We start from the raw sequence: 21,248 nt of genomic DNA, 5'->3' as shown, positions 1-21,248 counted from the left end.
GCTGGAGAAGGAAATGGCAAACCAGTCCAGGATCTTTGCCAAGAAAATATCAAATGTGGCCACAAAGAGTAGGACGTGACCAAAATAATAGAACAATAATAACTACAGAGATTGAGTCTTACAGAGACTCATAGTCTATTTCACGACAATTTTCTATGTATTGTGTTATCTTTAATGTTGCCTTTAAAGTTGTCATTTGTTTAATTTTCTTTTCTTGTTTTAATCAGGCATTAATTATTTATTATATACCTACTTGGTAGGTTGTGCTAGGTATGGGGACACAGAAACAAGAAAGCAATGGTCCATGCCTTTGTTTACAAGAATTCCTCTCCCCGCCCACTTCTTCAAAGAGTATGTAAGTCCTGTTTACCAGTAATAAAGATCTTCAGATCATCAGACCTTCAGACCTTAAAACAAACTCACTTGGTCTCGCTCCTTCTTTCCCACCCATTCCTTTGCAGGCTGGGTCCTCCTCGGCCCCACGAATAACTTGGTCCCACAGGACAGGACACCCAGTCAACATCTGGGTTTCCACATCTGGGTTTTTCAAAGCCGGGGGACTCTCAACAACGGCTTCCCATAATTCAGATCAAATCACAGAACACTTCTCAAAGTGAGTCCCAAAACAAAGCTACACATCAGGGAATGTAACAACCTTATTGACTCACTGGCCAATCAAGAAGTATCTACTGAAAAACAAGCCTCCCTCCCCAGGCTTCAGGTGCATTTTAGCCTAGGGGCAGGGAAGATCTTCCAAATTTGCATTCCCATTACAGAGGCACCTGAAACAAGATTTGAGTGTGGGTATTCTAGGCCTATTTGATAGTATGTGCAAAAAATTTCTGAGGGAGGATGTTGCCTGTTTGGAGGGAAGGGGAAGCACTTTGAGGAGAGACCGTGCATATTTGTTGATGTTAATGATCTTAGATTCATAGGATCTAGACATTATCTGGTTCAGTGCCCTCATTTTAAAGATGCGGAAACTGATGCCCAGAAAGATTAAATGACCTGACAAAGTTATACACAGGTACTAAGTAGAGGTGCTGAGATTTAAACCTAAGTCCTCTGACTTCAGATCCAGACTCCATACCCTCCTTCTTCTGGGAATGTCAGGAGGGGACTTGGAAGATTGCTTGGTACTCCCATACCATTAGAGCTATACACCCTTAGCAGTTCTAGAGAAGCAGTTGGTAATGGAACTTACTTTAAAATTTTTTTTTTAATTTTCAGATCACCTTCCCTCCCCTCTCCCCCATACATTGAGAAGGCAAGAAATATGACACCCATTATACATATGAAGTCATGCAAGGCATATTTCCGCATTGGCCACATCCTAAAAAAAGGCAAGAAAAATACAGAGAAAAAATGCTTCAATCTGCACACTGACTCCATCAGGTATCTATCTGGATATGGATAGCATTTTACATCACCAGTCCTTTGAAACTGTGGTGGATCATTACATTGGTCAGAGTTACTAAGTCTTTTGATTCTCTTTACAATATTGCTGTCATTATGTATATTGTTCTCCTGGTTCTATTCTGTTCACTTAGTATCAGTTCATATAAGTCTTTCTAGGTATTTCTGAAATCAAACCCTTCATCATTTTTTATAGCACAATAATATTCCAGTTGATGGAACTTCTAAAAAAAGTATTGAGGCCTAAATGGTAAAAAGTACTCTATTACTTGAAAGTTTGTGTCACAGATTAATTTTCAGGTAGAGGGTGATCCTAGGCTTTTATTATCTTTTGGTCATTATTTCATGTCTATTGAGGAGATATAACAGCTGAGGAGAATCTTGGCTTAGTGTGGAGAGGGAGTCTATATTAGAGAGAATCAGATTTTATTTTAAACAATTAGAAGCGATCCTAGCTTTTATGAATCATCACCTTAGTGAGGAGGGACCACTCTCCCTTGTGGCTCACTATTTTGGCCAGGGGTATAAGTAGAGCTTACACTGGAGAAAACATTTCAGATGGGAGGTTCTAGTGTCTAGATTGAAGAACCATCATTCATTCTTCTCTGACAAACATTTATGACCTGTCACTCGATGCACTTTGTGGTTGCTCAAGAAACTTAGCAAGATTTTGTCTGGAGGAAAAATCATGATATGACAGAGAAGCTATTGCTGAAGGAGTAGAGTTATACCAAACAGGTACCTTATCACTATTCCTCAAATGACTTGAACTAGGACCATGCCCATATTTACCAAACTTAAGTAATCATGGCCACACACTGAAAGTTTCAAGTTCATATAGAGTAATTTTTTTTGAAGTGTGATAGTTGTGATATAAGCCTCTGCCTGTAGGTGAGATTCAGGCAGACTTTGAATCCATTTCACTCCACTTCAATTAGCAAGGTAATTGTACCCCAGATACAGAGTAAAGCACTTTATACTTTTGGAGTGGTTTTGATCTTTTAGAAAGTAAGATTCTAGTCATGGTGATGTGACACTATAAAACTTGCAAAGCATTTTATTTACAAGAAATATGTGAAGTACACAATACAAAAACCATTATAGCCATTTTACAGATAAGGAAACTGTAGATAAGTGATTTACCCTTGGTCATATAATTACATATTCAAACTCAAGTTTTCCAACTCTGGACCCAATGCACTTTCTACTAGACCACACCCCTTCTCATAATTATATTCTTGCTATGATTGTGTTTAGTGGTCTTAAGAAGAATTAGGAACCTATTTGGATATGGACAGAACTTGTGACTTTTCTGGGATATGGATTTCCCATATGAGAAAAGGTGTAAGCATGTCTAAAGAAAATGGATTATGATTCCTTTAAAAAATACAAGTAATCCTCAATTTTCCACTAATGCCCTACTCTAATGCCCCATTGTGTCACAGAATACCTGTGTTCTCAAAAGCTATAGCAGCATGGATAGGAACAGCTAGGTGACACAGTGGATCGGGCTGTGGGCCTCAAGTCAGGAAGACATCTTCCTGAGTTCCAATCTAGCCTCTAGAACTTACTAGCTGTGTGATCCTGGGCAAGTCACTTAACCCTCTCTGCCATCTGTAAAATGAGCTGGAGAAAGAAATGGCAAACTACTCCAGCATCTTTTGCCAAGAAAATCCTAAATGGGGTCATGAAGAGTCAGAAACAACTGTACAACAGCAACAACATGGCAGCACCAAAATGAATATTGGAATCAGAAATAACTGAGTTTGAATCCTGCCTGAGATACTTTCTAGCTGTGTGACTCTGGACAAGTCACTTAACCTGTTTGCCAATTTCCTCATCTATAAAAGGAAGGAGCTGGACTAGAAGACTTCCTATGAGCTCTTATGGTTCCTACCAACTTGGAAAAGTTTCAAGTAACACACAACTTTGAGGATCACTTTAACTAAATTCAGAGAGATTCATCTTCTGAAGGTCTGTCTTGAGATGATAAGGGTTTCCTAATACACCAGCTCTCGAAATTAATCTGCTCAGGCATAGAAGGGTTGTCATGGGCATTCAGATAAGTAGTATCTACACTGATAAACTCAGGTAGCATAAATGTATTAAATCACATACTAATTCTGAAGATTATTATCCATTAGATTGTAAACTCCTTGTGAAGGGACCTTGTGTGTTATCTTTTTGTTTTCTTTAGCTTGTGTTATTTTGATGTCTGTTATTCTGTCTTTGTATTCCAATCACCTATCACAGTGTTAGCATAGACATTTAATTTCATGCTTGTTGAATCGAACTGAATTATATATAAGAACGATATGTAGTGGTTAAATCACAACATCCCTCTTCATAATTATAGTGGGAACAATTGAGCTACCCTATTCAAGCATATTTTCAATCAGTGTAAACTGTTGGCAAATGGAAAGCTCTTAACCTGAAGAATTTTCTAAAAAACACTCTGAGTCCTCCAGGGTGGTAACAATCTAAAGGACCGGGACAGCCTTTCCCCTGGTTCCTTGACTCGGGGGGCCGTGGGGAGCAGAAGGCCAGTGAAAACCAAAACAATAGGCCCCAAACCCTGGAAATGCAGAGTCTGGTTTACATGTATCCCTTTTTGTAACAAGCCTGTAAGCAGCTTCCTCAGAGGGTGTGTCTTCACTTCCAGCTGTCTTTTAAAAGCCACGTGTCAGCTAAGCGCCTAGTTTACATCAAAAAAGAGAAACTAGGAGAAGTACCAAAAAAGAAATCCATCCCTTTCTCCTCTTCCTATAATATTTGATACAGAACTTAGACGGTTTTTCTGCCTAGTTCACGAGTTCATACCTTTTAACTGATCTTTAAGCGGTTTCCAGCTAGGACAAGAGTGAGAAGAGAATTCAGATAGTGTCTACAAACAAGAGAGCGCTCCAGAGAGCCTCTCCCTCTTTAGTACCTTGCGGATCTCAGAATATTGCTTATAAGTTTGTAGTCCCAGAGCTAGTTGTGCGAATGAGGCAACGCCTCTCTTGTGGGAGAGAAGGCGAGGGGGAGCGCCTATTTAAATATAGGGTAGTTGGATCTTTCTACTGGCTTCCGTTCTTGTCGATCATCAAGGAAGGCGGGGCGATCTGGGGGTTGGAGTGTGGTACCTGAGAGAGTCTCTTCTTCGAGTCAATGCTGCTCGTAGTGGGGAATGAAGAGGCGAGGAGAGAGACGCACTAGCTGACCGGGAAATATCGGTGACTTTTCTTCCCATGACACAAGCTTCTACTCCCTTCTCTCCCACCCCTGTTACGTGCGGGGATTTCAGCTCAGCTCCTTGAGAACAGTACGCAAAAACAAGAACCTTGCCGGCTTCACTCAGGGACTTCATCAACTGAATGCAGAGTTTCTTTAGAGGGAAGCGACGGTGGTGGGAAGACCGGGGGAAAGGAATTTGTGAAAGAAAAAAAAAAGTTTAGTCTTCTGGAGAAAGTTGACTCCCCCCCTCCCAATCTTTTTTTTTTGTTTTTTATTTTTAAACAAATCCCTAAACTCAGCCCAGAGTGCGCTGCGGTAAACTCTGTTGCTGCCACTTTTGCTGTGGGGGCTCGATTCCAGGATGCGGGGTGCTTCCCCGCTCTCGAGAGCAGCTCCTCGCCTTCAGATTGATCCTTTCGTCCATCACGCCCCACAGTGAGAGAGTCGGACAGACAGGCAGAAAGGCAGACTCACCAACGCACAACCTGGAAGGCCAAACGGGCCAAACGCACGTGGATGTGTTTGTGTGTGTGCTCTGGACTGGCAAGGGGGGCGAAGGTGACACCACAGTGGTCTGCAGAGGTCCGGGGGAAGCCGGGCTCGGGTGCAACATTGGACTAGAAGCGGTTTACCTGGAACTTGCTACAATCTCTTCGTACTTCCTCACAAGTTGTTTTTGGATCTTCCCCCTGGACCCTCACTCATTCTATCCCTTCGTTTCTCCCCCACCCCTCCAACCTGGGCAACTGGGGGAGCCTAGGAGGACCATGCGAGATAAAGACTGAGGTCCAGGAAGGGGAAGAGAGCCGGTAGCAGAGGGGAGGGTGGAGGGGGGATAATCACAGAAAGTGTCACGAGTGGCTCCCCCCTCCTCCTCTTTCACTTCTTCTTCCTCCTTCTCCTCCTCCTCCTTCTCCTAGTCCTCCTCGGTTCCATTTCCCAAGTGGGAATCCAACGGGGGGCCAGCGGGAGCAGCCCGGCAAAGGGGGCCCCGGGCGGGCAGGCGGGGGATGCCGCTGCTGGGGAGGAGAGTGCAGTGGCTATGTTGGTGGTGGGGGCTCCTGTGCGGCTGCTGCTGCCCCCCGCCAGTGCTGCCCCTCCTGCCCGCCGCGGCCGCAGCCGCCACTGGAGGGGCGCTGCTTGGGAACAGCAGCGAGAAGAGCAATAGCCCCGGGGAGCAGCAACAACCACTGCAGCAGCCAACACCACAACCGCCTTCCTCCTCTTCTTCTTCCCCCTCCTCTGGGTTCCTCTACCGGAGGCTCAAGACACATGAAAAACGGGAGATGCAGAAGGAGATTTTGTCTGTACTGGGGCTGCCCCACCGACCCCGGCCTCTCCATGGGTTACAGCAGCAACAGCCGCCACCACCTCTGCAGCCGGAGCATCGCGGGGCGCTACCCTCCCTTCCGACCCCTCCCCCGCCCGGGAGACTGAAGTCGGCTCCCCTCTTCATGTTGGATCTGTACAATGCCCTGTCCGCAGACGAGGGAGAAGAGAGGGGAGAGGAGGAGGAGAAGCAGCAGCCCCCGCCCCAAGGAGGGGGTGACCGGAGGGGTTGGTCCCAGCCGCGGCTGCCGGCCAGCCGGCCCCTGGCTCCGAGCGCGGCGGCGCATGCCCTGCATCGCAAAAGTCTGCTCGCCCCGGGTCCTGGCGGCATCGGTGGACCGTCCCCGCTAGCCAGCGCTCAAGACAGCGCCTTTCTCAATGATGCTGACATGGTCATGAGCTTTGTGAACCTGGGTAAGGATCTACACTAAATAGATACATAGATAAATACCTTTCATTTCCTGCCTCCAGGTGACAGGGGAGTAACACTAAAGGGTGCTAAGGCTCCTAGGCTGAGGTCACGATACACAGGTTCTACTTCCAGCTTTGCTACTAACGTGTATGAATTGGACAAATCACTTTCTCTCTTGCTGCCCCACTTTTCGCCTCTGTAAGATGAGGGTGGGGGGTTTGGATTGATCGTCTCTAAAATACCTCCAGTTCTAGTCTCTAAATCTGGGCTCTCCGTTATTGCCTTTAGAGCTTCTGTCTGGCGAGCTGCCTCAGTCAGGTGTTTTGGCTAGGCTACCACCAGTACTTTCCTAAGTGACAGGGGTGTGCAAACTCCCCGGAGGACAGGAGGCAGCCCTGTAGTTTTTGGTTATGGGTTGCAGTGGGGCAGGGAAAGACACAGTTACACTAACTGCTGGACGTCCTCCCCCCCCGCCACCCCGCACCAACCCCTCCACGCCTCCCTCCCCTCCTCCGTCCCCCCCCGCCCTTTTCCATTGATAGCTAAGTAGTTAGAAGTGCCTGGCCTTTCTCAAAGAACAACATCTTGGCACTTCTTTCAGTCAGTGATTGAGAACTAGGTGGTCAGGTATCCCCAAGTGGCCAGGGTACATTCAGTGCCCTTCTCATTTGAACGTCATCCTTGTTCTTGGGGAGAGGTTAAATAAACCTGCTCATGAAGAAATGCAAAACCTAGAGTTTACTGATCCTGTAGAAAGAAAACTAGAGCAGCTTTTAACATCCAAATTATTTTGTTGCCTTCTAAGCTAACCAATGGCGCTTAACTCTTTTACAATTAAATTTTCAAATTTGTGAAGCCTATCAAAAGGGGGGTGGGAACTTACAAAAGGAGGAAAGAAAGAATGGATACGAGTCGGGACCTTGTTGAGAATTGTTGGGAAAACTTCCATAGGGTAACAGTAGTGAATAGGAATTCTGCCATTAGGGAGAATTGTGTGGTAGGATTCATATATAATCCTGTGTAGTGTTAGCTGTAGCTTGGAAATCAATGTTTGGTGGATCCAACTCATTCCTAAAGACTGAAAAGATTAAAAAAAAAAATTTGGGGAGAAATTGAGGAGGGCTTCAGTAATCTCACAGAGTTGCTTAAGGAAGAGAATGAGATTTAAATCTAGCTTTATTAATTTATTCTGAAAACTGGGATAGGTCATTAAGCTTTAAATGAAGATGAGATTAAGTTTTTTATTCCTGAATGAATAATCCTAATACATATCATTGACTCATTCATGTCTTTCCACCTCCTTTCCCTGTGTAGAATGTGCTACTTTGTCAGTGTGGTTTGGTACTGTCATTTCAAGAGAAAATGTGGCTGTATTTAGCTTTAGTTTTTAGTGTTTTTAGTCTAGTATTCATACATTAAAAAAAAATTCTAGAATTGGTGCCTTCCAGGTTCCAAGACAGCCTAGGTAGAATAAATAACACAGGGAATAGATGTCTTCCTCGAATGCCACACAGAAAAGCCATCCAAACACAAAGAAAAACAAAACAAAACAAAAATCTAGTCACTTTAAGGGCATTGCTGACTTGCAGCACTCCTCAAGTGAGATAGCTAGTTCTTCACAAGTGAATCTAAAAGTGATTCACAAACACGCCTTCGGGTGCTGCTGCTGCTGTTTTTTTGAGGGGGGAGGAGAGGATGGACCCAGAGATGGCAAGGTATGGTTTCTTAATAGCTTACAAAACAAAATTTCATAGCAGGTGCAGCCTCAGAGTCTGCCAGCCCTGCCAGTGTGGAATACTTCAGGGTCTGCCTTGCAACTTTTGTATCCAGGGATTTTGATTGGGCAGGAATTTTCACAAATGATGGCAGCCAAAACCAGGGTTGGACTACCTCCATGAAGCAGGCTGGACAAATTCTCATGATTCCAGGCCACTAAGCAATGGTTCCAGGGGCATCAGGCCAATGCTGTTCCTTGTCCTGCCTCCCCTGCTTCCTCTCCCTTACTTAACACCCCCTTCCACCCTGGGCACATCCAAAAAGTACAAGTTAATCCACAGGTCACTGGGAAAAAAGTCCAGTTGCTTTTGGGGGGGCAATTTTATTTCCAGCTAGAATGGAGAAAGTCCTCTATTCCGTCACTGTCAATAATGAGAATTTCTGAAGATATATAGTCATTAGGATGTCCCAGTAATATTCATCCAAGGGCTATGGAGAAACTGCCTTACCAAAGGAAAAACTGCTCTCTGTCCATTACATTGATTTGCTATAGACTCAGACTAGGCTAGCCCTAGGCAAGACTGTGAAGTGGACAAACCTTTCTATTTTTATCTTGTTTTATGATTTCCTACAACCTCTTTGCTCAGGTTCAGTCACAAACAGTGTATACTCTGGCCAAGGCCCTGTGCTAGGTACTAGAAAACAAAGACAAGAGAAAGAAACAATACAAACAGACTACTCTTAAAAATGCTTTACATTCTGCTGGGATTACACCGTGTGCACAGATAGGTAAAGACAAGATAATCTGAGGTGGAAAGAAGGAACTCCAACAATTGGGGGTGTGTGTGTGAAGCTATCTCAAAGGAGGCTCTCTTCTTTTGTTTTTTTAAGGACCTATCCAATGCCCCATTTCCACAGTGGTGACGTTATCCTTGCTGTCTGCTCAGATTTACAACTTGGAGAAATATTTGCAATATTAGAGAGGACTTTTAAAAATTCAGAGGAATGAATCTCACTCAGTCTTTGATGGCACCATCAAAGATATGAAAACAGGTTTGTAGGGCACAGGAAGGAGAACTAAGGTAGGGAGTTCTGATTGGAACCCTTCAAATCAAGCCACTAGGCTTTTCTTTTATTCAACACACATGGAGATAGAATAGAATTGCTTGTTAGGTAAGTATAATACAGTTCTCTAACTACTAGTTTTTAACCAATCATCAGAAATCAACCTTAACTTAGGAATTATATATATAATAAGGGCCTCCAATATAGTGTTAGTTGTGGCACAGAGGTGACCTACATTTTGTTATACCTGCAGAACCCTAGGTTGGCAAATTCTATGAAGCTGGAAAAATTTGTAGCAGGAACCTGGTTTAAAAATGTGTGTTTATTAGGTTCAAGGAAAGGTTCATCCCCAGAGGACTGAGCATAAGGTAGTATTTTTTTCCAGTTACAGCAACCTATGAAGATCAAATGACATACAGTAATGGTAAGAGTCCCCAAACTGATAAAGTCTTAAAGTGCTGAAGAGGTAAAGTAGTTAACTGTGGTCCTCACAGACATAAAGAAGGGAGGTTACAGATGGAAAAATGCTGAATTTGAAGTCAGAGACTTAGGGATTTGGTTTAAATTCCAGTTCTACCCTCTTATTACCTTTGTGATTGTAAGCAAATTGTCACCTTCCCAAGCTCAACTTCCTCAACTTTAAAGCAGAAGATCAGATTAGATGATCTCTGAGGTCCCTTTCCTTTGACCTTAGTATAGGAAAGGTACCACAGTGCTGGAATTGGAAAAAGGAAAACTTGGGAGTCCAATCCTATTTCAAACAAGTCAACTTTAGTTTCCTCACCTGTAAAGTAGGAACAATACTAGCCCCTACCTTGGAGCATTGTTGTGAAGATCAAATAAGATAACTTTTTTTTAAAGATTTTTTTTCTTTTTTGGAAGGGAGGAAGGAAGGGCAGTTGGGGTTAAGTGACTTGCCCAAGGTCACACGGCTAGCTTTATGTTAAGTGTCTGAGGTCATATTTGAACTCAGGTCCTCCTGACTCCAGGGCCATAGTTTATTCACTGCGCCACTTAGTGGCCCCAAATAAGATAACTTTTAAAATACTTTGAAACCTTTAAAATATTTCATAGATGCTAGCTGTTATCTGTTATTATGGTGATTTTTATTACTTCTATTTTCAGAATAAGGTTCTGGGGAGCATTTTCCTGATTTTCTAATCTTTATCAGTGGTATGTTGATGGTTGTAGTTAAATGACTCATCTCTCATCAAAAAGGAAGATCAGGTCCTATAATATTGCTTTTGGCACATATTTAGAACTCATTGGGTTAAACATTTTATTAAGAGTCAGTCAACAAGCACTTGTTAAGTTTATACTTATGTGCCTGGCACTGGATAAGGAAAAGCACAAAGGAAAGTGGTTACATAGCGGTAGACATGAATCTTATGTAAAACAGAGGATTTACTCATGAAATACATTTAAGTAACACTGAGGCCTTTCATCTAGGGTGACCATCAGGAAGTATGAATCAACAAGAGAAACTTTCTCTCACATCTGAACTACCGGTCATTAAAGCCAGCTCATTGTTATTTATGCTGATTGTTTCAAATTCTTCATGAATGAACAGAATGAACATTTATAATGATTCAAGTACTTACAGCAACTTGGCCCCTGATGTTGTCTGCTGTTGCTTACTGATGTGAGTCTGTATGAGGTGGATGCCCATTCCCGAATGCATGTACTTGAGCATGAATTCAATCAGTGCCCTTTTCCATTTGTTTTCTGATGCTAAGAATCTTTTTGGCTCTCTGAATAACCTGCCTTCCACTCTTTGGTTTTCTAGAGTGCACATTTTTACAAGAAAAACAGATTGTCATTTGCCCTCTGTGGTTTGAGTCGACCTCATCAAAGTATGGGTAAATACCAGTCTAGGGCTATAGTAAAATGTTCACTGTTACATATATTGTTGATTTTATTTTTCTACAAACAAAATACATGGGACTTGCTATTTTCACTGTGTGAAAATTTCAAAGTAAATGAAGAAATTCAGAGCCCTGTAACTTCAGGACCATTCACAATGCCTGGCATATACTTAATAGATGCTTGGTGATTGATAAGTGTTTATAGTATATTGTTATATGTCAGTTAAGATGTTCATATATAATGAATCATTTTTACTTATTAGTTACTATATTTCTCTTAGTTTATAATATAATGTATGCTTTCCTCAACTTATTTTTAAAACATCTACATTTTTATTACTATGAATACTCTCACACATGGAGATGACAAACTCTCCATGATTTAACAGATGATTTAATGTGTTGTTATGGACAAGAAAAAAATGTCACTCTGTGGCTTATTTCCTGGTAATGAACCAACCTATCCAAACCATGCTGTACTAGTCTTTTGACAATTTTAATTCTGAGTCTCAGTAACATAAAAGTTCCTCAAGGACAGGTACTATTTCTCATTTTCTCTTTTTATCCTCAGTTTTCAGCAGAGTGCCTCATTATACACAAGTGCTTAGATTGATTTGGAATATATTGGATACTTGAAGATTTTCCAAATTTGTTAGGACATAGCTTATGCTTTGCTAGTACACCTTTCCAGTCAGGAGTAACCATCATGCTTAATTATGCTAAGACATCAGAGTAGGATTTCAGTGGATAAACTGCACATGAAAGTAATGAAAGTTCAGGTATCCTTCATTTGAACTGGTCTTTACATTTCCTTAATTTGAATTAATAAGGTATTCATGTATATGGATAGATATTAATAAAGAACTGAAAAAGGCAATGTCTTTTCTGTCTCAGGAAAAACAATAAGAAATTTATTGTACTACAAATACTGGCAATCTTCTGGACATAATCAATCTCAGCAAATATAAAGGAGAAGAAAAACTGAACCAGTGTTTTCACTATTCATGTTTATAGCCAAAAACAATTTTTGTTCAAACTTTGCCTTTTAAACACATGTTCAGAATCCACATCTTTTCATCTAAATTGCTTCAATTTAGGGAAGTTTAATTACCAATCAATTGATGAACAAACATTTATTAGTGACCTACTATGTGCAAGGAACTATGGTAGGCACTGGGGCCTATAAGGACAAGAATGAAATAATTCTTGCCCTCAAATAACTTATATTCTGTGTGGGGAGACAGCATGTATATAGATAAGGATAAACAAAATAAATATAAGGTGATGGGAAGTGACACTGGAGTGATCAGTAGGGAAGGCTTCATGGAGGAGGTGACTTAAATTGAGTTTTGAAGGCGGTTGGATATTCTAAGAAGCAGACTTGAGGAGCAAGTGCATTCCAAGAATGAGGCACACATAGCCTTTGTCCAGGCACAGAGAATAAAATTCAATTTATGTGTTACTTACTGCTAAAATGGAAAATTTGCTTATAAGAATGTGGTTTGAAATGGGATGTGAAACACCTCCTAAATCCCTTCTACTCTCCTAAATACTAACTGCAGAAGTCAGTTGCATTAAAAAAAATCCCACAAAATAAAAAAAAAAACCCAAACACAGATGTACAAAATGTTCTTAAACTAAGATCAAAGGGCAAGCAGATAGCATTGTTCAGATCACCGAAGGTGTTTCCTTTGGTTGTCCTTTTAAGAATGAAAATGTAATAGGGAAAAAATCCCTTTAAGATTTGCTGAGTCACAGTCATCACCTCCAACTCAAGGGCTAACCCCTTGCAGGATGGGTATAACCTCAATGAAGTAAGGATTCCCTCTGCTCTAAATTCAATTCAATAAATATTAAAACCTACTATGTGATCAATATGGTGCTAGGTGCTTGAGATATAAAAACAAAATGAAAGTCATGGTCCTCAAGGAACTTACATTCTTTTGAAAGGAAATAACATGTGTATTGAAAATTAAATATAGGGCCAGATAGGTGGCACAGTGTTTAGTGAACTGGCCATGGAGTCAGGAGTACTTGAGTTCAAATTTATCCTCAGATACTTGACACTAGCTGTGTGACCCTGGGCAAATCACTTAAGCCTGATTTGCTAAACCCGCCCCCCCCCCCCAAAAAAAGAAAGAAAAATTAAATTAAAAATTAAATATAAAATATACATATAAAGTTATTTCAGGGTAAAGGCATTAGCAAGGATGGGGAAGGATCAAGATAGGTTTCTTGGAGAAAGTGGCACTTGAGTTGAATTTTAAAGGAAAATAAAGATTCTAATTGGTGAAAAGAGTTCATTCCAAGTCTGGGAAACAGCCCATGCAAAGGCAAGAGATGGGCAATAGGATGTTGTCTACAATGACCATTAAGCAGGCCAGTTAACCTGGAACTAGGGTGTACAGTAAGCGAATGGGAATAAAGGGTTTTTTGTTTTGTTTTTTTCTCTTTTGCTTTTTGGAGGGGGTAAAGAAGGGCAATTGGGGTTAAGTGACTTGATACATGGCTAGTTTTATGCTAAGTGTGTGAGGCTGGATTTGAACTCAGTCCTCCTGACTCCAGGGCCAATGCTCTATTCACTGCGCCACCTAGCCACCCCGTAGTAAACTAGGAAATGTAGGCTAGAATCAGATTTTGAAGGGCTTTATGAGCCAAAGAGAGGAGTTTGTGTTTTATCCTAGAGATGAGAAATCACTCTTCTAAGGTGGGAGGAGGTGCTGACAGGGGACTGTTTTAGGTATATCAATTTAGCCGCCATATGTAAGATGGATTGGAGACAGGAAAGATCAGAGACAAGGAGCTTCTAAAACAATGGTTCTAAGAGATCTATGTACTTGGATGGGAAAATATTACATACTTTAACTAATCTTGGCTTATTTTGTAATCCTATGCCTTTTAAAACATTATTCGGAGGAGTTCATAGACTTTGCCAGACTATGTCCATGAGACACAGATAAAGACTAACTCCTCCTCTCACTTAAGAATGAGAAAAGAAATAATTCTAGCTATCAATGATGGCCATCACTGAAAGATAAGAAAAACCTTATCTTTTGGGAGAGAAAAGAAACAAATACAGGCATTCCCTAAGGTTACAAAGACTGAATGTATGTCTCCACAAAACCCAACCTGATCTCCCCATGTATTTATAACCTGTCTAGACACCAGCCTCAGTTTCAAGACCACGGTATCACCTGTTATTTGGTAAAGACAACTTTTTCCAGTAGAATATAAACTTCTAGAGGGCAAAAACTGTTTTGTTTTTGTTATTGGACACTCAGGGTCTAGTACAGTGCTGTAGTTTTTCAGGAGCTTAATAAGTTTTTATTGCATATAATTTCCTTCTTCTGGGAAATTTCTGTGCAACTATTATGTTCACTTTTTTTATTCCTTCAGATCAATTAATTCTTTTTCAAGCTTCTTCCTTTCTCTTCTTCAGGAAAAACAAAATCCAACATTTTTTTTCCTCCCTCTTTCTTTCTTTGTTCCATTTTAGGTTCCCAAAGAACCCTAGTCATAGTCAATAAGTAAAGAATAGCTTAAGGGGATCTCTTGATCAATCCCTTTTTTATGCTGTGTGTGTATGTGAAGAAATTATTTTCCCTTTCTTTCAGTGGGGAATCAACCATATTCCACTCCTGTCTGATTATAGTGACATATTTGTATCAAAGGAATGCCACTAATTTTTAAGTGTAGACTCAGTTGAAAAAAAATAGTGCCATCAGCCTTTAAAGCCCCACACAGTGTCTTCCTGTGTTCTTATGCTTCTCTAAACCTGCTCCTCAAACAATGGTCCACAAGCATTTTCTACACAAAGCATTTGTTTCAGCAAATGTTGGAGCTCTGATCACCAGAGTATAGAGCTACAGTTAGAACCAGAAGGGACCTCAGAGGACATCTAGTACAGCCTTATAGTTTTATAGATGAAGAAACTGAGGCCCAAGGTAGGTAAGTGACTTGACTAAAGACACTAAGGAAATAAACGTCAGAGCCTGTGCCCAAGTTAAATGTTTCTGTAAGGAAACATTATATTTGTATAGGTTCAACAGCTTAGGTTTGTATTTCTCTGCAAGGATTTCTACAGTAGAAAGATTTATTTGAAATCATTCTCTTTTTTTTGTTGAGGCAATGGGGTTAAGTGACTTGATCAAGATCACACAGCTAATAAACATGAGGTCAGATTTGAAGTCACGTCCTTCTGACTCTGCCATTGAGTGACTCCAAAATCATTCTTTTAGGCACTGTTTTCTTACTGTTCTCCTGAAAAGCAAGGTAGTAGGGCTGGCTTAGGAATCATGTCTACTTTGGTTCTAATCTCACCTTTGACACATCCTGACTACCCTAGGTAAGAAACACCATCCCTCAGTGCTCCAGGCAACTCTTTAAGACTAGGCATTGCTCTCTCTATTGGTAGAGGGAGTTTCCTCATTTGCAAGTTCTCTGTATTAATGAAGTAAGAAATCCAGACCCTATATTTATAGCTCAGATATTGAGAAAACCATGGGAAAGGAGCAGAAGGAAAATGACTATCAAAAGAGTTTATCAGTGGGTCTGGAACAAAGAAAACATTATATTAAGAGAAAATACATTTGCTATAATTGGCAAATAGATTCACTGAGTTTCCTGTAGCTTAATTTGTTAAGTGTTTAAGGAACTTCTCCTCCTGATATATAAAAAAAAAAAAAAAAACACTTCCTAGAGAATTTTAAAGTACCAAATATTTAAGTTTATGCATCCTTCTAGTCTAGGGGTTTGTAATCTTTTTTTGTGTCATGGACATCCCCTACTCTTTGGCAATCTGTTGAAACCTGTGGATCCCTTCTCAGAATCATGTTTTTATATGCATAAGATAAAATACACAAGATTACAAAGGAAGCCAATTATGATGAAATGCAGTTATCAGAATGTTTTTAAAAACCAAGTTCAAGAACAGAAGGTTAAGAACCCTTGGTCTAGTACTTTATCCAGTGCAGGGAGGGTGGTGAGGTAACTCAGGATATAAGACAGTTTGGGCTAAATATAATAACAACATAACAAACATAACATAACATGACATGACATGATATGATATGACAGCATAACATAGCATAACATAACAAATATAGTTACTAAATGGGTACAAAATAAGTCAGAGGTTAGCTGTGGTTAAAGGGGTCCCATGCTGTTGCCAGTTCTGCAGCTAATCAGTCAGCAAACATTTATTCAACTATGTTCTACACATTGGGCTGAACTCTAAGTGTACAAAAAGTGGCTATTTAGAGAACTGATCTGAAAAATCACCCAAAACATGATGCTTTCTTGGAGCATCCTTCTTCCCTCCAGCCTCTTAAGGCATTGGGAGATAGACTTTGGAAGAGGATGCCTCTTCACTATCCCATCTTTCCCTATCACTGCCCTCTTGGGAAATCTGTGGGGATTGGGTAGGGTACCAAGAATCTGCTTTCATACCATTTTTTTAAGCAATTTTTTAAGTTACTTAAAGTTAAGTAACTTGCTCAAGGTTACACGGCCAGGTGTTTCTGGGTAGGTGCTAAGTGTCTGAGCCTGGGATTTGATCTCCAGGTCATCCCGACACTGGGGCCGGTGCTCTTGCTTGCTGTGCTACCTGGCCGCCCCTATACCATTTTTAATGCATAAGTGAAGTAATGATGATGATAATGATGATAAAAACAACAACAAGAACAGGATCATCTAGAATTCATATAGCCCTTTGAGGTTTGTGAAGCTCTTTACAAATATCTCATTTTATCGCCAACAACCCTGGGAAGCAGATATGATTATTATCCTCATTTTACAGGCTAGGAAACTGAACAGACAGGTTAAATGACTTGCCTAGAGTCATATAACTAGTAAATCTCCGAGACTTGAACTTCTTGAATTCAGGTCCGGTACTCTATCCACTGTGAAACTTCTGTAAGATGAGAAAGTGAAAAATCTATTGATGCCAAAAGATACCACATAATAGTAAACTAAGACATCAAGGCAAAAAGTGATCAAATTCTAAAGTATCTTACGGAACAGGTAGATGGTATAGATGAATACAGTGCTGGACCTGAAGTCAGGAAGACTCATCTTCCTGAATTCAAATCTGGCCTAAGAAGTTTGCCTCAATTTCCTTATCTATAAAATGAACTGGAGAATGAAGGCAAACCACTCCAGTATCTTTGCCAAGGAAACTTCAAATGGACTTATGAAGAGTTGGACATGACCAAAACAACCAAACAATGAAATGGCTTTTATGACTCACCTAACGTTAGACAAATTGTCTTGTAGGGGGCAATTCTTGGGAAATAAAAAGCATTTATACCATACAAAGAAATTAGATCTTTCAGAGATTTGAAACCATTCAATTCTGATCATGGTAATATCAATTGTTTCTTCCTCACAATATTGACTTCCTCTATCCCTGCTTCCCAAAATGTTCTCTTGTGCTGAGTTGGGTGAAGACAAGAAAATCTGTCCCCCTTATGTCCATCCATGATAATTCCATGGTCCACAGTGTTATAGGGGTAGGGTGGCCAAAGGAAAGAGGAGAATAGCTTGTTGCATAGGTCTCAACATGTGTCTTCAAGCTTTCATCATGAATATGGAGGTTAGGGTCACTTTCTTAAATTTCTCATTATTTATTAGCACCCTATTGGGCCTAACTGGCAATCATTTTCTGATTAATTAAGGATTGAGACTCCTAGATCAGCTTCTTTTCACTCTCCATCCATTTCGAAACATATCTGTGTCTCAGGGGTTTGGTCATCAGTACATTCTAACTTTGCTATATTATAATGGACCTGGGTTATAAAGTGCTAATTCCTTTATTATGAAACCAGTTGAATCAATGCAGTCTTACAAAAGATGCATCTTAATTCCTTCTGAAGATATATATATATTACTGTTGGACTTTTCGTGATTTTTATTTTTATTTAAGTTTTATTGATGTCTTTTGTTTTTATATCAGAGCAATTTCTGATTATAAGTCCCCCAACTCCAGCATTGAACCTTCCCTCATAGTAATGAAAAAGAGTTAAAACAAAATGGGCATAGTGACCACACCTAATAGCATATGTGACTTCCTGCATTTGTCATCCCCTACCTTTCTGTCAGGAGAATAGAGGTTATAGCTGGAAGGGATTTAGAAGTCATCTTGTCTAATCCTTCATTTTATAGATGAGGGAACTGAGAACCAGAAAGAGAAAGTGATTTTACCAAAGACACACAGATAATAGCAAAGCCATGTATGCATGTATGCGTGTATGTGTGTATGCATGCATGCATATATGTATGTCTGTTTTGTACTTTGTACTATTGTTCCAAATGAACTTTTCCCCTATAAAGTGACTTGCACGTAATACTTTGCCTGAAATGACATTTAATCTGCCATTCTGTCAGTGTAATATCTCTTCTTCCCCTTCCATCACCCTTTATTAAATAGATTTGGAATATGGTGGAGGCAATATCTAAATTACATCAGGTAATTTCATTATGTGTCCCTATGGTCCTGTTATTGAAAATGTAGATACTGCTGGCTGAGTGCAGGCCTTTGCTTAATTCATTTTTTTAAGGATGCTATTCTGTTTCAGATAGAAGGGCCTTCCTGACTCTGTTTAATAGGAATAAGCCCTTGACTGTGAATTCTCTTAGACAGGTTGAGAGTGTCTGAGGATGGTAATGTTCTGTGTCCAGCACACTGACTTTACTTTTCTATTGTTTTTTGCATCATCAGTCAGTTATGTCAAGCATAAGGCTGTGGCACAGATTAAGCTTTGCTAAGCAGTTGTTCAGTGAGACTCCCCCCCACACCCCCAACAAGTGAACTTTAATAACTGCTGTGTTCATTATGATGACTTTCCTGTAGCTACCATTTACCCTTTTCACCTTGGTCAGAATGTGACTTCTAGCCTTAAACATCTGCCTTTGTTGATTGTTGTTCCTGTATTTTCAGTCTTGTTAGTTTCCTGTACATGAACATTTTTTTGAAATGCCGGTTTGTGTATCAGCAAAGCATGAACTAACTTGGGCTTAATGGACTGAGCTGTCCTGTTCAGGGAAGAAAGAGATCCTGGAAATGGTTTTTCTTAATCTTTGAGGTTAGAGGTTTTCCCTCTTCTTTCTTTCCATGAATCTTATATGAACATTCTCAGTGGCTGACTTAGGGACCTTTTTCACCTCTACATTCTAACTAGATAATATTTTTTGTTATATGAAATATTTACCAATAAACGGAAGGATTTCTGTTTTTCTTTATGATTTTGCTTTTACCATTTTTAATGAAAGGACACTCAGATATTAGCAGATAGTGTTAAGAGTATCTGCAGTGTTTTATTGGGAAGAAACCACAAAAGAAATTTGAATATAAAACGTGAAGTTTTGGAAGGTAGTAAATGTCATTTTTAACATTTGAAATTTAAAAACCCTATTATGTTTGATGGCTTGTTGGTGTGCAGATATGTAATTTTTAATTTACATGCACATGTTTGTACCCTGTGTTTCTCTGGGCTGACACCAAATCCATCAGAAGTTTCCTTGGGGTTTTTAAAGTCTAGGAATTTTAAAATCTCTTCTCCTCTACATACTTTCTCTGAGGTGTCTGTCACCATAGTACCTAGACAATCAGTCAGGCAGAGATATGAGTGATTAAATTTCTCCCTCGCCAGTGTTCTACTTGATCCATGCTCGGCAGGATTTCAGGGAGCAGAATAAAAAGAAAAAAGCTAAAGAATGGGCAAGAATCGTAGGAATCCTGACTTCATAAAACTATTAGGATTTTTGTGGCAGAGGCATGAGGGGGACAAGAATATTTTCACTAGCTTTCTAAAAAGTCAAATGGACTTTTGGTATATTGGAGGAAAAAAACAATGGATCTGGATTCAAATCTTGGCAATTGGGGGAGTCACTCAACCTTGTCTTAGCTTTAGTTGCCTTATCTGTTAAAAAAAAAAGTATCATGATAATGGAGGCTACTTACCTTAGAGAGTTGCGAGAATAAACTTTGTAAATCTTAACTTTTAAGTTAGAAGAATTCAAACAAAGATCTTACTGACACTAGAGTCAATGTCTGGGATTCTTTCAGGTCTCTGCAAGTAAAGAATGTCAAAGATAGTACATATTACAGAATAAAACCTAATGGGAAGTCCATATATCAGAAGTCGGGTATTTCAGATAAGGATTGGATTGATTTCTCTTTAAGCTCTCTGGAAGAATTATTTACTAAGCAAGTTAAGAAGATAGGTAACTAATACTAGGCAAATATTTAAATTATTTAAGAGAATCATATGGTCATAGATTTAACCCAAACTGTTTTTCAGGAAAAAAAAAAGACACCTGAGCTACAAGAAGTTAAGCCACTTGCACAGTGTCATATAGTTAGGAAATGTCTAAGGTGAGATTTGAACCTAGGCTTTCCTCATTACAAGTCTAGTTACCTCATCTATATTGCTAGTCCACTGCTCAAGGAATTGTTAATAATAGCTAATAGCTAGCATTACTTTACATTTATTATCCCTTTTGATCCTCAAAATAACTTTGTGAGACAGCTGTGATTATTATCCCTATTTTACATCTGAGGAAACTGAGGTGGAGAGGGGTTAACCTAGGGTCCCTTTTGGTCCTCTTTGAGAAGGAAAGATAACCAATTGTCTGGGGTGGGATTAGAATTCAGGTCTTCCTTCCTTAAAGTCCAACATTCTATCCACTACTGGGTCAAATACAGAAGATTCTTATAGATGCTTTAATGCAAGGTGGTATACTTGGCAACAATTTGTTAGCCATTTATTTGTTACTCTAAGCAAATTTGAAATTCTGACTTTTTTTTTTTTTTACTTATTTGGACAACCTTTCCTCTAATTGATTCAAACTAGTAAGTTTTGGCTATACTGAATGTTAGTCATATTGTCCCTTCTTTTTATTCATTTACATAGGTGAGATCTCTCACAGAAACAGGGGGAAATGGCAAACAAATGGCATCTTGAAACTCAGATTTTTTCTTAAATATATCTCCCTAAGTGAGAATGAAGGAATATACAATTAGACATAAAAAGAACAAAATAACAATGATCCTTGAGGGCAGAGGAGAAAATTATTACAATAATTTAAAAATAGTTGCATTACAGAATTTTCTGCTATTTCTATTCTTGGAGTGAAACTGGGCAGTTCCTTCATGATCTGTGGGAAAATCAGGCTCTTTAACAATCAATTGGTAGTCCCTTCCTAGTTTCCTGAAATGTCGGTGAAAGCTC

General features: G+C 39.9%; 1 protein-coding gene across 1 annotated transcript in view; it reads left to right on the top strand.

Moving 5' to 3' along the window:
* The first annotated feature begins 4,443 nt into the window (after positions 1-4,443).
* BMP6 (bone morphogenetic protein 6) overlaps positions 4,444-21,248 on the top strand; it is a 223,963-nt gene continuing 207,158 nt past the window's right edge. Inside the window, exon 1 of the mRNA XM_069103522.1 lies at positions 4,444-6,375. Within this exon, the coding sequence (XP_068959623.1) occupies positions 5,643-6,375 (733 nt within the window). The 5' untranslated portion in view covers positions 4,444-5,642. The remainder of the gene's footprint in view (positions 6,376-21,248) is intronic.

This window comes from Petaurus breviceps, unplaced genomic scaffold (genome assembly GCF_028583685.1).
Source record: "Petaurus breviceps papuanus isolate PSGF00001 unplaced genomic scaffold, PetGlider_PUasm1.0 582, whole genome shotgun sequence".
NCBI classification, from domain to species: Eukaryota; Metazoa; Chordata; class Mammalia; order Diprotodontia; family Petauridae; genus Petaurus; species Petaurus breviceps.
The sequence above is the reverse complement of the archived record's forward strand: the minus strand, read 5'-3'. Positions and strand labels throughout refer to the sequence as shown.